The sequence below is a fragment of the Coturnix japonica genome, chromosome 5 (assembly GCF_001577835.2).
Source record: "Coturnix japonica isolate 7356 chromosome 5, Coturnix japonica 2.1, whole genome shotgun sequence".
NCBI lineage: Eukaryota > Metazoa > Chordata > Aves > Galliformes > Phasianidae > Coturnix > Coturnix japonica.
This window is the reverse complement of record NC_029520.1, coordinates 4,308,572-4,325,753: the sequence shown is the minus strand read 5'-3', so window position 1 is coordinate 4,325,753 and position 17,182 is coordinate 4,308,572. Positions and strand designations below refer to the sequence as shown.

At 34.2% G+C, this 17,182-nt stretch overlaps 1 protein-coding gene across 11 annotated transcripts in view; it reads right to left on the bottom strand.

Moving 5' to 3' along the window:
- The window catches only part of CCDC73 (coiled-coil domain containing 73), a 69,694-nt gene that overhangs the window by 30,066 nt on the left and 22,446 nt on the right, over positions 1-17,182 (bottom strand). For 8 of the 11 annotated variants that reach the window (XM_032444717.1, XM_032444721.1, XM_015863495.2 and 5 more), the window contains exons 2-7: positions 17,041-17,182; positions 10,008-10,079; positions 6,968-7,039; positions 6,327-6,362; positions 5,837-5,911; positions 4,521-4,559 (exon numbers count right to left, since the gene is read on the bottom strand). The exon at positions 17,041-17,182 is cut by the window's right edge and continues 3 nt beyond it. In XM_032444717.1, coding sequence (XP_032300608.1) covers positions 4,521-4,559; positions 5,837-5,911; positions 6,327-6,362; positions 6,968-7,039; positions 10,008-10,079; positions 17,041-17,172 — 426 coding nt within the window. In that variant the 5' untranslated portion in view covers positions 17,173-17,182. The remainder of the gene's footprint in view (positions 1-4,520; positions 4,560-5,836; positions 5,912-6,326; positions 6,363-6,967; positions 7,040-10,007; positions 10,080-17,040) is intronic. The other 3 variants (XM_032444718.1, XM_032444723.1, XM_032444724.1) reach the window with 3 other exon arrangements.

Here is a 17,182-nt window from a genome sequence, read left to right as displayed (position 1 = left end):
CAGTAATCTGCTCTAAATGCTTTGAGCATGGAGTGATCTGCAGAGGTACCCACCAGCCTCACCCACTCCAGCCCCATGATTATAACTAGAAAAGTAAGAGTGCAAAGACAGTCCATCTATTTCTAATCTACAGTAGAGCAACACAGCAATTAAAATGAATTGGGCCAAATTCATTCCACTGTGTAAATTGAGGTTACACAAAGATGGATCTGGCCCAGGCTATTCAGCTTCTGTAAGGCTTTCTTCCCATACAGTAACAAATGCAATACATGTCCAAACATCAGAAGATAATAAAAGCTCACAGTAATCAAAAGAAATGACCAACATAAGGCTAGCAAAACAGAATATACAATACAAATTTCTCATGTTTTATAAGGTATGAAATTAAACACATCACAGCAAATAGAAAGTCATAATGGAAACATGAGTAAAGAAACACCACCACTTACAGAATCGCTGCACAAAACATAGGCTGTGAATTTTCACATACTTCCTTTTTTTTTTCTTAGCAAGCAAATTTCTGAAAAGCTGTGTTTAACTAATGCTAGAATTCAGGCTTCATAGAAAATAAAAAGGAAAAAAAACAAAAACAAAAAACACTAATCCTTCTATTTCTCCTGATAATAATTCAGATGTATTTACTCTTAAGTGAGTGATGAATAAGGGAGCCTAGTCAATATGAAACCTGAACAACTTCTAGCAAGATGAGAGGTTTTGCACTTTTGTATGACTGTTCTTTACGTTCTTCTGATTTCTTAAGTCAGAAAGACAGCATTATCCCCTCCTCCTCACTAGAGAAATAGAAATATTATTTCCCTAGTTTCTCTCTCATGAGAAAAGGAAGTGCCCTGCCATATCCTCAAAAAGTTTCTATTAAGAGTTTACCACTGGTCTAAAAATGATTTTTGATGGCAAGCTGCTCTCCAGCCTCAGTGCGTAAATACAAGTAGTTTAATTCACCTGTGTTTATGGATCTTCTCATCACAGTGAAAAGGTCTTAAAACATCTCCCATGGAAGAAAATAATAAAGAGATGATAAAGAAACACTGAGCGACTCCACAGGATAGGGAGGATCTGACCTGGAGCAAGACCCACAGAATCTTGGTTCTCCTTCCTTAAGTCTGATATTGTACAAACAGGAATTATTGTCCTAGCTTCCACCACTAATAAAGATAAGCTGAGATGGGGAGTGGAACTGATTTTGGCCATATGGTTTGTTGAGGAACAATCACTTCTTGGTAGAAACTGGACCAAAGAAATAGTTCAGGGTCAGGTAGGTGACTGGAGGAAGACAAAGAAGGAATTGCTCATATCTCAAAAATATTCTGGAAATTGAGTCACTGGTCAGCGTTACTCAGTGAATCAGAAGGTGATAACTGGAGGGTGAAAGTGTCAGAGGAACAAAGGAGTTGTAATGAAATGAAGACATAAGGCAAGATCATATGAGAATCATGCAAAGGGCTACTGCCTGTAAAACTTTCAAGCAGGAAAATGTTTCCACAGTACTTTTTCTACTTCACAGTGTTTTTCTACTTAGTTTTTGCAGTACCACTTCCTTCACACTATTTTTAAACAACATAACACAAATATGAGTGAATTCCTAACCATGGAAAGAATTAGATGTATTTTTAAAAGTTGGTTTATTTCCAATAATCCAGAATAAGTAAGTTATATATATTGTTAATTAATTTTCATTCATCCAGGATTTATTTTCCATTGGTAACTATCTCTGCATTAGAGAGCTAAACGGTGGCAGGGATGCTCTCAGGAAATGCTTATAATGTGAAGTTGTTAAATTCCCAGGCATATTTTGGCTGAAGAGTACTCAAACTGTTCCTGGGTACAATTCAGAAGGCTGTCTACTGAGAACAGTCTGATTTATGAAGCTTCCTCTCTCTTAAAGAATAGCAGAGTTTAATGTAACTAGGCTATTTCATATCTCTTGAATTGAGCTTCAATTAATGGCCTCACAAACATTTAGTTCATCAATATAGACATTCAGTTAAACTAGACTACCATTCATTCAGTTATTCACCTCACCTACTTTAATCACTCATCAATACACTGAATTGCTACCATATGAACAGTGACATCTCCCTATTAACTACACCAAGAATTTCCATTCCAGATTTACTTTTTGGAACTATACACAGGATTTAGACTCTAAGCCAAACAAAGCTCATCTCATTCTTGTTTTTCACATTTTAGCATCGCGACATATTTTGAAGGTTATGTACTATAAAGTAAAATTGAGTGTAGAAGAGAATTAACTCTAAATGCTCTCTTTCTATGACATGCTCAGGATCAGCCAATGCAAGCTAACAGAGGAACATGTAAATAGATGAATTTTACTTGCAGAGTAGAAAACAAACAAAAGTCCGCATTTACTTTAGTTCTGTGCTCTCAGAGTTTTAGCAGTCTATGTTGTATGCAACAGGAAATCAGCAGAGGAGGAAACAAAGACTTGACCAAAATCATTTTCCTCTAGCTACTCCTTCATTTCAGCAGTAAGAAAACATTACAGTGTAGAAGCCACATCTAAGTTTATTCTATCAGATGACTAGATTTGTTGTAACCACCCTGCAATCTCCTGCATCCATATGCAATCATGTGCAAAGTGAAAATAACACACAAAAATTGGTATTTTTTGTTTGGAAAAAAAAGAAAAATGGAAGAAAAAGGCTTCGTAAGTCTATATAGACTTCCAATACAAAATAGAAACCATCTACTTTCACACAATTATGTCACGTGTGTGATATGTGCTATCAGCACTGTAATTCTCACAATATTTCACTAGGGATGGGGAGTGGAACTTCACATGCTAAAATAGCATGCGATATATTAACAACGCCAATGCTAGATTAAGAGAACAGAATAAAATGAACAAAATTGGAATAAAGTAGCACTTCAATCCCCAGAACACACAAAAGCTACTTTACTGACTGGCAGGGTTTCCAAGTGCCAGACATAAACTAGATAGTGCATTTTCTTACTTTCAAAGCACTAGACAGAACAAGATCTAATCTTAAACAAGCTACACACTGAAATGTAAATTGGTTTCAGAAATCGACTCTACTTCTGAATAGTTTGCCATTTGTGATAATAAAGACACTACACTCACCACTTATTTTTGCAGAACTACTAAAGGAATGGTTAGTAGAAACTGACCCACTGTATTACCCACTGCTGAGTACGGTTGCAGGAAAGAATGAACTTCTTCTTCCTTGTGTTTTTGCCTTTTACATCTTGAACATACATGGCCAGACCACGTGTTAGGTCTAGTGCTACATGAAAAGTGGAATTCTAACTTTTTTTTCCCAAACCTCAATGACATTTTTAATAATCACACTCTGTATCGAAATCACACAGCACCAATATTTTAATAATATTAAATCATTGTTGATAAAACGTTTGTGTTTAAACATATGAAAGGAATAAAATTATCTGAGCAATTCAGATGTATTTCTACCTCATAGAAAAGTTCTTGTGATTTAAATACTCTCATTCATATGGAAGACTGAACTTGCAAATTATTAAAGGTAATATGTGAATTGATCTAATAGGAAATTCAATAACTTTGTATATTTTAAGCATCTCTCTAAATTAAATTTATTTTAAGAATAAATGCAAGTTAAAAGTGAAGTAAGACTAAACACATTTTATGTTGCCTTTGATCTTTAACTTGTAGCCTTATCTCCCAGGTCAGAGGGCACATGATTCAATTTCACCATATTTTGTGTAAAACCACTGTAGCGTTGAAGATGACTTTCAGTACAAATGTCATGGTACTTAAAGCTAAACTGGACCCTAGTTTTTTAAGCTTCTTAATTAAAATCACAGTTTATAATGGTCTGACAATATTATCTTTATACTTTCCAGTTGAGCAGCAGCAGAATTTTCACAGCATTTATTCATTCAAGCTTAGCAATGTTTCTGCAGCTCATTCTTCCACTTCCTAAAACAGGCAACGGGGTTCAGGGTAACTAAGCTGTCACTCTATATAAATTTATTCCCTGTGTCAAAGGGAGTAAACTGGATTGGATGAAATCTAAACTGTTCAGGGGAACCGATGTTAAGAAGTAATTCTGAACAGAGGAATGAAAAAGAGAGAAAAAACAACACTTTTTCTTAAACAAGAAACAAAAGCAAAAAAAGTGCCTCGAATTTCTACTACTCCTTTGGGATGAATACTAGGTCCTACAAGTACAATGATAATAAGAATACATTGTTCAATTTACATTTATTTGTACCATGAGAGAAGGATTTCCATGTTAATCTATTAAAATACTAATATACTAACTATACTTTAATGCATGGAGTTCCACATAATAAACAGCAGCTATCACAACACAAGAACCTAAGAATGTTGTGTGTGAAAGTATTTTACATTCAAAGGAAATATCACCTCTTCTGATTATTTGTTTTAATTCTCATCTATCAAAGCATGCAAGACTGTATTTGGATTATACTATAAACTGACGTTCTCTTTTCACAAACTATTACTTAAATCACTTTCTTACCATTTCGTTCAGTTTCTTCTGTAACGTGTATTTTGCAATCTGTCAAATGAAAAGGAGCTGTTAATTGAATTGCAGTAACAATTCTTTCTGAAGACCAACTGCAGATTTTGAAAACATTCTCAGACCTAAGATTTAATTGCCTATCCAACACAGTGACATGGTTTTCAAATTAATAGTTTAACTATTCCTTTATTATGAGATTCACTTTATAAAACTTCTCAAAGCTTTAAATTGCACAATTAAATTCCATTAAAAAAAAACAACATTACAACAATTTGTATCTACAGTAATTTTAAGAAATGCATAACATCTACAACCTCTTGACACATATCAGAGAAACTAAGTGCAATGGGACTACAGCAATAACTTCAACCTTTGAACTAAACAGAGAAGAAAACAAAGATAAGAATGAAAGTATTTCCTTAAATCCTAGGAGAATGAAGTGGGTTGTCTGCTGGGGAAAAAAGTACCCTTTTAGGTAGAGGTTCCAAAGGATGTGATATAAAGACATGTTGTAGCAATCCTGCATTTTTTAAACCCACAGGGTTGACATTTGAAGTTATTAACATTATTTTTCATACTCCACTGGCATCACAGAATTTTGATTTTTATAATATATAAATCTCCAGGTCTTTAGTCTTGAGTGTTTTTTGAACACCCTAACATGTACTCACAATGCCTAAAAATAAAGATTAAAAAAAACCCACAAGTATGAACGAAACCACTGTGTAAATACTATAGAGCAATCATTCCTGAGATAGTATTCTGACTTCGTAGAAATGGAACTACAGCACTGAATTAGAAAGATCTGATTGACTTTCTCCATTGTAATCCTTATACAAATGCATTAAATGAATCAAGTGGAAAATATAGGAACTTCCTGATGTAACTAACTAGGGAAATCAACACAAAGGATGTGTAACTTTGTGAGTTGGATGTCCAGTGTAAATATTTTTGTTGTTGTTGCTTAGAAATTTCTAAAACCACAGTTTTCAGACAGGCAAGAAGAGATTAATACAAGCATAAATGAATACTGTGGGGAACAGGAAGAAAAACAATTGTCACATTTCACATGCCATTATGGAATCTGTGCTTTCCTCTAGCAGAGAAGAATTTCAGCTGACAGTATGCTTGAAGCTGAAGGCTAAAACAGAAACTCATTGTTAGAAAGGGAGGTATAAACATCCTAGGCAGATTGAAAGGGATGATCTTAATGACTCTCTTAAAAATAACTATTTTTGCTTGGGGAGGAGAGAGGCATGTGAAAACAACACTATAATATCAATAACATTTATTTAACAAAAATAATAATTTACCTGTAATTCTCTTAATGTCTCTTTCAATCCATCAATTTCTTTTTCTTTTATTTCTACAGCAAGTTGATATTTTCCCTTTCAAAACATAATCTGTACTTTAGAATTTGGGCAGAATACATATTTTTAATGACAAAGGCTTAACTACGAGAGTGTTATGAAGATAACAAACAACTCTGCTAAATATTTTGAGATATACATCTATAATGCTCTGAAGAGCAAACTGAATACATGATAGTATGTTTTCATCACTTATAACAAGCCTGACAAAGGCAGAACTAAAACTATTAACATTTAAAAAATAATTAAAATCTTATAGGTTATAAAGAAAGCATAACAGTAGTTCTCAAGAAACCATAGCTTGTAACTTTAGTAAAGGCCACAATAAGAAAAATAATCATAATATACTTAGTACGTGTTCAATAAGTTATGTAACATTATAGCGTGCATATGGGTGTTGGTAATCAGCAAATAATGAATTATAATGAAGTACCTTTTCTTCTTCCATGGCAAACATCCTTGTCTGTAACTTGATTCAGTGGCATAAGAATAAAAATAAATAAATAAATACAGTATTTAGAATTTTGTTCACACAATGAACCAGAAAACATGCTATACTACTTTGTTTAGCCTATTTTCCTTAGGTGTATTTTACATATATATATACATACAAACACACTGCTCTGCAGCATCAGCAAGCTGGTGAATAACAAATTATTTTTTCAAGATGGAAAGAACTGTTTGGTTTTTGTGATATGACTGAAATCTGTAGCATTAGTGATAAAATTACTCATCTCCATGCGTAACAGTTTTTGTTCCTATCGCTGCTCACCATTAATGGATAAAAACACAACCCTGACTGGAAAGACTAAAACACTCTTTCAGATACTGAACTAAATAAGTTATATAGCAGATTATCCCCTTAATTTTTATTAAACAATTTCCAGAAGAGACAACATTTTAGAAAGAGTTTGGGAAGAGGGAGTAAATGTGAGGGGACACAGGATGGGGACACAACAAACTTTTTTTTATATTCCACCATTTTACGTGCAGCTTAGGTGTTTTAATAGCAAAAGGAAACTTGCTGTCATTTTCAATTCTTATTGTGTAGGCTGGAAGGACTTATTTTGCTACCTGCTTTTTAAAAGCTGCCATGGCTTCTTTGTTTTGTTGTTGTAACGTGTCTGTCTGATGCTGCAGAGTTTCCTGCTCATGGGAAATAACAACAACCATTTAAATGTAATCTTAATACAATATATATATATATATATATATATATATATATATATATATGGTCTTTTAAGAAAAACACTGGTTCTCTCTTACATAACTTTAGGAAGATGCCAGTGATTAAAAGCAAAACCTGAGGATGAGACACCCATTAACCAACTATCATCTTTTCAGCAGTGGCTTCTCTTCTAGTTCACAACAGGTAGCAGTTACCACCTCTAGAAGACATGTTGCTGCTGGGACTTGTAAGAGTAATTCCTACCAACCCTATCAAGGTACAGAAGCAATTCAATATCCATTGCCACCTTGCGACACTATCTTCATGCAGTTCAAAAAGTCATAGCAGGATTTTAATTCTCATCTCCATTTAAAAAAATTTACTCTATTTTCCAGCTAAATTTTAGTCATTTCTCAAACTACATAAAAGAGCTGAAGGATGACAGAACAAACTAAGCACAAGGTCATATGGTAAGATTTCCTATTTTAATTATTCTGCTGTCTGGCTTTACTCACACACACAAAATATGTATACAAGAAAATTAGTTAAACATACACTACTATTTTTGTGTTTGCTACTGTTTTATATCATAATCTAGCACACTAATTCTCCACTCTGCAAGTTGGAAGCCTTTAAGATCTTTAAATATCACACTCCTATGCTCAAGACGGGAAAAAAAAAACAACCTAGGGGAAGTGATACAATGATATCTTTGTTAGATTTTCTTTTGAAGTTCTGGATACTGAAAAAATAAATAAAGGCATTCAAGAACAACTATCACGAAATGCAGATGAGCATTTAGCTAAGAAGTAAAATAAGGATTATGCAATAACTTTACAAAAGTAAATACAAATTCAGACTATTAAAGACTGACAGATGAGAAACTGAACTGATAAGTCATTTCACCCACTACAGGAATAATAAGGCTTTATAACTACAGCATTGCCAAATTAAGATGATAATTCTATTGAAATTCAAGCCAACTCTAGATAATTTACTTAAATATAAATTTGGTTTCACCAAGTTGTCATCTTCAATACAACTTTGTCGCTGATGTACTTTATAACCTGTTAAAGTACTACTGAATTCTTCAATATATACTGCATTTTTTCTTACCTTGTACATCCAAGTGATGTGCTTTGCTACAAACCTCTACCTAAGTCTACTAAGTAATGTGATTGATTTTACGTAACTAACTCAAAAATTTATTTTGGGGATATATTTTGCTCACACGACTTGTACACGTGATGCACAGGATATAAAGAAGAAAGCCACTTTCTTAAATACGCAAAATCACCTTTGATACTGCGACAAGTAATCTAATATATAGTATACTGTGATAAGTATAATGCATATAATTACCAGATTAAAGAGCATTTTGTCCACTGATTTTCCCTACATAAATATTTTTTCTAACAGCAACAACAATATTCTTAAAACTAATATTACAATTTGAAAGCAAATTTCTGTCTTAAATCCGAAAATTCTCTTTCATTACCTTTATTTGAAACTACTTCACTATGTTTAAGATAAAACATAATGCATATTGAACCACAGAAATGTTGGCAGAAAGAGATCTCTAAAGGGAAAATATAAAAAAATATTTGAAAAGCCCAAAGGAGGAGCTGTCTACTTACTTACTGAACTTCAACTACTGTCAATGTGATTTTGCACTTCGGAAATAACTGGGTCAAAAACTCAAGTTAAATTTCATACTTCTTCTCATTTTCATCTTACTTAAATCTCCAGAATCAGAAACAAATATCAGCTTGTTCTTTTGAAGTTCTAGAGTTTTACATAAGTGTTCCCCTGAAGTCCCTAAAAGCTACAAGTCATTTTTTACACTGGGATTGCCATAAGCAAAATAAAATACAAGCATGAGGAAAAAAAACAAAAAACAAAAAACAAAACAAAAAAAACAACCACAAAATGATTACACCTAGATAACTTTAAGTCCCATCTTTCTATAAACAGTAAATTACTGTTAAGATCTTGGAAAGAATAGAAATCACCCCCTTTTGAACCTGGATTATTAAGGACTGCAACGCTATGTTAAGAAAAGCAAAGAAAGGTTACAAATTGAAAGCACTGCTGCTTCTACAAATATAAAACATTTCCTGTTTCTGTGTGCACATATATATCTTTTAGGAAAAAAAGAAAAGCACATAGTTGAGGTTATTAATTTAAGATGGTTAGGATGAACTCAAAGAAGAAATAGTCTTCCTTTACTACTAAGATGTTAAAGATCCCAAGATCAAGGATAGAGCTGAAGTTATTGTTTTTTCTGTGATCATAAAATATACAGAGTGAAGCCTTTTATCTTGTGACCCAGTGGCAAGGGTCATAGTTTTGATTGTATGTGAGAAAGGAATGGATTTCCTATGAAAGCATAACCTCAGGAGCCCTAACCCTAGAAAGAACATTAGGCTTGTTTTACTGAAAACTTCATTCCGAGCAAAGGTGACAAACTTCTGGGTCTATCGAACTTGTAATTTAATGTTTCATACTGCTACTTATAAGTATACACACACACAAACATTAGAAAAGAAATCTTAAAAGCACAACACTACAAGTTATTTGTGCAACTGCAACGATACTGGCACTGGCCAAAGCCAGGCACAGTACAGAGATGTTTCTATGTAGCTTCTGCCACGTTACTGTGTCAAGATTCCTCACGTTCTACTTCTTCAATATTACTGTCCCTTTTGACTGAAGATGTCCAGTCAAACCAATTATGATGTGATTCCTTTGTTAAGCAGATCTTTAAATTCAGAACAATTAAAAGCAATACAAAAGCTACAGCATGACTAGACAAACTATTGTCTAACACATTCTACTGTTATAAGTAACAAAAGACTTAAAAACTGCACCGAACCACAATCCAGATTAGTATTATCTTAAAACCAGATTTCAGCAGCTGAAAGGTAAAAATCACATAAAAGTTACCTTCTGCCACTCGAGTTCCTGTTTCTCCACAACAATTTTACTTAATTGATCTTCATAATTTATCTCTGTTTCCTAAATAAAAATAAATGAAAGACAGTCACCTGCAAATCAAACACCAACATAATTTGTCTACTTTTACTCTTCCTTCTTGACAGCCCAGCACACAGAAGTTACTATACACTGTGCTTATACACTGCACAACAAGAAGGAAACAGTAGAAGAGATCAGCTGTTTCAGTCAGAAATCTTGCAGAATTAATAACATAGATTTATGCGAACAGCAGAACATTATGAGCTAGGATCATAGCTCTCTTAATTGACAGGAGCAGCCCACTCTTCTCTTCTGCACTTTACAACAAAACCAGGCTCAAATGAAACAAAATAGACTTAACTTTACTCCACAGCTGAAAAGTGATTGGATATCCTGATGAAGCAAGTCAATGATTACTCAGTTAATCAATGATACAAATAATCACGGCTAATAACTGAGAATCTTTGGGATACCTTAATGATTTCTCAATTGCACTCAGAGCACTAAATCTCTTCTGTTTCCTCCCCGCTCCTCTTCCCCCCCCTTTTATTTTTGACATCTCCTACAGCAACTAAAAGTCTGAGACAGCAATAAACATTGCTATCATGGAAAGAGAAACATTTATTGCAACTTTATGTGCCAATAAGGCTTCTGATCTACCAGACTGATTAAAAAAATGTTAATGGGAATTCCTGGATAATCACTGCATTTTTTTTATAAGATGAGCTACCTGCAAAGGACACAACTAAGGCCAAAGGTTCTTCACAATCCAGGAGATGGAGAAGTAACAGTTCAGTAGGTGTATTACGTCATCTGCTCTTAGAGAACTACCTTGTCAAGAATCACATTATTACCGTGATAACAAGATGTACCAGCTGGTAATCACAGCTTTTAACAATTTCTTGTTGTTCTCCTGAAACATTCTGGCACTAAAATGAGATTTTCCTAAGAAGAATCAGTTTTCCTTTGTGTGTTATTTTTACTTTCTCTCAGAAACATAGTGTCGTCAAATACAATACTAAAAGGAAGAACAATTCCCCTACCAATAACAACCACAATGGTATTTATACCTTAGATGTATATCATTATAACTAACACACTGCTCTCCTATAACATACAGCCAAATAATGAATATCCTTTAAAGATCTAAGACTGTTTCTATGTTGAAGCAGGTAATAGATTCAGCTGCATGAAAGATACACATCAAAGAAACACAGTTCTTTCTTAAATCCTGTACAAATGAGAGTGTTTAGCTTTTAAGAGGACAGTTACAATGCCTCAACTTGTGCAAGACTGTTTTAAAGCAGATTATGCAACATTTTTTCCCCTTACTCTAGTATTTGATTAATAGTCTCACTATATTATCCAGAAAGTGGAAAAATACGTCCCAAGAACATTTAACATTGGTTTTTGATACTGACACCTTCTTTAATTTCTAGGATCAAAACAGATATCCTTATTTAACATACAGTGCGCAAGCGTGCCTATGGACAGAAATAACAAACACTTTTATGCACAAGACGTTACTCTGAAATAAGAGTTATGTGCTGATCTAAAATCATGCCTCAAAACTCACATCAACATTACACAGAAAATACTGAACACATATTTATAATTAAAATCTACTTCACAGAGAACTAGCTAAGATTTTTTAGCTTTTATTTCCCTGATGTGTACCAAGAGGGTATAGATAGAGAAAAAAACCTAAAATTTTTTTCAAGACTTATGGTAAGAAATGCATTTAAAATTTTGAAGAAATAACAGTGTCCCAGTTTTGCCCTAACAAATCATACTTCAGTTATAATGATTTTGTTTTGCCGTACTCATCTATAAACAAATATTAATACATTCTCCTAAAAACATGGTAGGCTGATTTACAGCTTCTTGTAGAAGTGCAGTCTTAAGCAGTTTAAGCAAGTAGGCAACAAATGCTATCAAAACAATACACCATTAGCTAAAGTTTTGTACATTAGAAGTCTGTAAAACAATGATCCTTAACCTCCACCTTTATCCAGACACCAGCTTATGCAGTGGACAATTAAGCTGGGAGAAGGAGGTGGCAAAAATATCACTGATTTCAATGGTTGTTGGAGATCAACCAGTATCTATCCACGTTAAGCTTATCATGAAATCAAGGGAAAAGAGTGTGATATTTTACAGGGGAGCAACAGAATATAAATCAGAGTTACTAATTCTTGACAAAGCAAATTTACACTCGAACAAACTGGGATGGCTGATCTTAATAAGTTATCGGGCCTTCAATAAAGATAAAAACAGAAGTTATTACAAACTAACAAGAAGGTTTTAATTCAAATTTTCAAATTATTTGTAATCACGTATACACCATTTCTGTTTTAAAACACCTAAATATTTTAAAACTTAATGAAGCTGCTAAAATGTAACATTTTACAATTGATCTAGGAAACAGCGTGTCACATTTTAAGGCCCACTGATAAATAGTAACCACTGCATCTATACTGAGCCCTTTATATTTAAGGTAAATAAAGTCTGAGAACCACATAAAACTCCATTTCAATTGAGCCCTTCGCTTCAAATACTAGAGAAGACAAGAACTGAAGTTCTCTATGTGAACAACACTCCTCCAACTTACTCCCAGATTATAATGGAAAACCTGCAAGCTCTCAAAAATGTGTACATGTATGTAACTACTGTTGAAAAAAAAACAATAAACATCGTAAATACTCAAAGTGAGAATGACAATTATATGCTGAAAGTGTTCTTATGTGAAATCGCTAATAATTATAAGCCTTATCCATCATTTTTACTTCTTTCTAAGGACATTTATAGTTTCCCCATTTTGAAACTAAAGCTTTAAAAACTTGTGAAACACTTCTATTTTTTTTTAAGAAGTTCCAACAGCTGTTTAATACGACAAAAACACTTCTGCTGTACTTGGGAGCTTAATGCTGTATATAACTTTGATGAGGCATCAAAAAACCACAAAACCTTAAAAAGTGTTCATTTTTTATTAGCTGCCTTAGGACTACATGGATTTAAGGGTTTTTATAAAAACACTACCATAACAATAAAAGAGGAGTCATTTGATGGTTTATTTACTCGTTATAACCTTTGGAAAGTGTCAAGCGTTCTTTAAAGCCTTTGCTTCAGGCTGCAGTTTTACAAGATGGGCTGTGGATTGGTCAAGCCCCCTCGATTCTTGACCCTGAACAGATTTAGGAACACAGTACAGCTGGCTCACGTCCAAGCAGCCAAAACTGCTCCTAGGTACTTTTATTATCTTTTTCAAACTCATAATATACCTCCTACGAAATTGCACAGCCAATTTCTCATGCAGCTCAATCAAACAGTACTCATAGAAAATACAGTTTATGATTGTCTCATGCTATAATTAGAATACCCTCCATGAACTAAACAGTCAAGTTGAACTTTTAAAAGACTGCACAGAAATTCATTTTAAGTTTCGATACCAGGACAAATGTTAAAGGCAGAGAAAAACACAACAGCTTGATTCTAGTTTTCAGTTGTGATGTTATGTTTTTGGTTCTTCAAAGCTATGAGAGTTGGTAAAAAAATCTTTAGTAGCCATATATGTGGAATTTAGTCTCAAATACTGCCCTTCTTCAGAAGCACACTATCAGCTATTTCTCCACACAAGTAAAGAAAAAGGGATGTATTCCAGTCACCTCTTTTCCTCTGGAAACTTTTCATTGCTCCACCCATCACACCATGCAGTTTATCTGTAGTTAAATAAATCTCATCTATCTTTAAATGCTTTCCTGTTACTTAGTGTCGTATTTCCAACTTCAAGTAATAGATTCCTAATCAAAAGACACATTTGATAATAGGAGCTATAAGCTAACAGTGCTTATTGACTTAAATAAATACACTGTGTGTATTTGTTGGGAGATCCAGAAATTCCAGTGCTGCTTATTCTTTTATATCTGGACCTATTTATCACTTTTTGATAAATATTTAGCTTCCCCCCCACTCCACCCCCCATCATTTGTTAACAAGTACCTAATATACACAGAAAACCCAGCTATAAGGACTTCTTGTTCTGTTTATTGCAGTAAGCCTCACCAAAATATCCAAAAAAACCCAAAGTGATCATAGCTGGTAAGTTCACAGATGTTTTAATATCTCCACTAACTCAAGCTTTCTTATCAGCAGGAACAAACCATAAAGTGTAAGCTTATGGTTTCATCAGATTTCTTAATATAACAAACACCAATTTATCCTGTGAGTTTAAGTGACCTTTTCAAGTACTGACCTACAGTTTTCAATTTGCATCTCAGTACTGAGCCCCACTTGTCCGTATTATCTGCAAAGCAGTGCTAGAATCATCTGTCAGCTCTGCCAGCATATTCAAATACACCACTGTTCTGGATCAGGCTATCTCCTGTATCCTTGAACACTTTGGCATTAAAGCATTTGACTTTATAAACCCAAGAAACAAGTTATAGGATCAACAGTATTGAAGTTGTGATGTTTTAGTTAACATCAGGAAAGGCCACAGCAGGTGCAGGTTTTCAGGCATGGAACCAGGTCACTGAAACTTGTCATTTGTATCAAAGAAAAGTGTTAGTAATTTTATTAAAATTATTTTAATTATCACTAAAATTTCATTTTACATTCAATTTATATTCTCACGCTTCTCCCACTGAGGACTTTTTTCTCCATCTGGAAAAAGAAGCTTATTCAATACATAACACCTAAGCTTCCTTGTAACTCAAACTTGGCCTTCAAATGCACTTTCAGCTTCTTATATGCATTGTGCTTCAGGAAACACAAGAGCCTTCCAGTGTAACTTATTGCATGGCAACTTTATACAGTTAAATATATGGTATATATGTCACAGGCACAGAAAGAAAACCCCACAATACCTGGCTATACTGCCTCCATCGGGCTACCAAATTTCCTAAAGACTCACACAAGCAACATGGGGGGGTAAGGGGAAGAAGCAAGAAAGAGCAGAGCTTTAACTCTGCCTACATTTACCTATTTAGCAGGTGACAGCGTTTTAATTAAGTCGTTTATTCTTGTCCATAGGAAAACTACCACAGTGCAAAACACGAGTTGTAATTCCTGAGTTAGTATTTTGGTGTATGCGCTGCCTTTTTCCCAGTGCTGATTATAAATTCATAAAATAACCCCGTGGTAGTTGGATTTGTAACAGATTTATAGCTAAATTCAGGAAAGGATCTTGTAGAATCATTTGTAAGCAAGAACATCCATAAAATTCCTACTTAAAAAAAAAAAAAAGGTACTATACATGGCCATATCATTTTATAACCTTCGGTTGTTCATAATCTTGAAGTTTTTTATTTCAATTTCCAATGATACTAAGCAATCAGCCCTAAATTCGTCATTAAAGTCAATAAAATGCATGCAGAAACTCAGTTTTCAGATTGATTAGGCATCAAACAATTAACTTCTTCTGGTATAATTCTAATTACAAGCAGGTAAATTATTTTTAAGGATGAAGGAAGGTACAGATGTTTTAGAAACTGAGTGACAACTTATCTATGGAATTAGCTCTTGGTATTTGTAACACAATAGAAAGCTCACCAATGACAGCAGAGCAGCAAGATCCCAGGTACAGCAAGCAAGGATTTGCTCAAATGCAACAGCCACAGATATAAGGGAAAGAAGCTGCTTATCTGCAGAAGGCCACAGGTAGGCAGGGATCTCCAGCAAGATCCCTTTCCTCCACTATCAAACCTTTAAATGAGGTCTGGGAAGGGGTGGATGCTGTCTCCATCCCTTCCAGTCACTCAGCTACATTGCTTGCACCTGAGCTCTCCTGAGCTGACCCTACCTTCCCACCAGGTGCTCAATCACTGCTTCAAGCCATGAGTTAGCATTTTTGCTATTAACATCAATTTTGAGACTGAAGACACATTCAACCAAGGCAAATTGTTTACCCACTTGAGAAAACATTGACTAAAATCAGTCACTTACCCCTGTAATATGGCAGACACAAAAGAGACAGTCCAAACAAAACTAAAACTAAAGATGATTTATGACCCTAAAAATTTTGAGACTCCCACTAAAGAGATTAAGAAAGCAAACTTAGCAAAAAGCCAACAGTGTAAATGAAGTTTAGCTAATATCTTCTGAGGTACGCTCTAGTAATTATCACATCAGTTACGTCACTCAGATGTTTTAATACAAAAAATAAATAGACAAGGCTAAACATTGCCATTGTGACAAGAGTCCAGGGATCAAACTGCGGTGAATTTTAAGAATAGTGCTGCACAGTGAAAGTGGGATCACGTGGCTTTTAAAGAAGTAATCTTTATATATATATATAACCTTTCACTTGAATCAAAATAAGCATAAATCAAACATGTCACTGATTCTAATATTTTTAAAGTAATAGCGAACATCCTTTGAACAGGTCAAACGCATCAAGCACAGAATATTTGAGGTCTTTCAAAAAATCAGCAGCTCAGAAATGTTAGAGAAAAAAAGTTGTGTAGCTACAGACAACTGAGAAATCAACCACAAAAATTATAACTGCCTTCAACCGTGTAGAAACAATTTTACTTTATTACTACATGATGATCCTCATCTTATTTCAGAAAGTCCACCCCCTTTGTATACTAGTTCTGTAGGGCACTAACTTAGAATTTTAGCTCATGCTGAATCCATCTATTAAATGAGACTTCATAGATTTTATGACTATCTTTATCAGTAGCCACTCTTAAAGAGAAGAAATAACTACAATGAAATACTGAAGTCTAATGTAAACAATTTGTGTTAATAGCCGGGTGATCAACAGTAGCAACTTACACATAATAATACGAAAGTCAAATTCATGGTTCCCACGCAACTCTGTTTTCTTGTAAAACCCACAGAGAAAATTTCAGTTGCAGTCACTGCTTTGATCACATGCAATTCATAAAATACGATGTGAAATTTACCCACACTTATGCAACATTTTCTATAATGACAGGCAGGAAAACAGAATTAAAACATAAAAAAATACCAAACCAAACCAAACCAAAAACATGTTTACCCTTCTAATACGCAGTTCTTCTATAGTCTCCAATAAACTTGTTTTGAAGTCCAGGAGACGAATGGAAAGCAATGTCTCTGATGGACCCTGAAGAGCAGAGTCAAGTGCCTGCATTTTAAGGTCTTTGTCCATTCTTAGAACT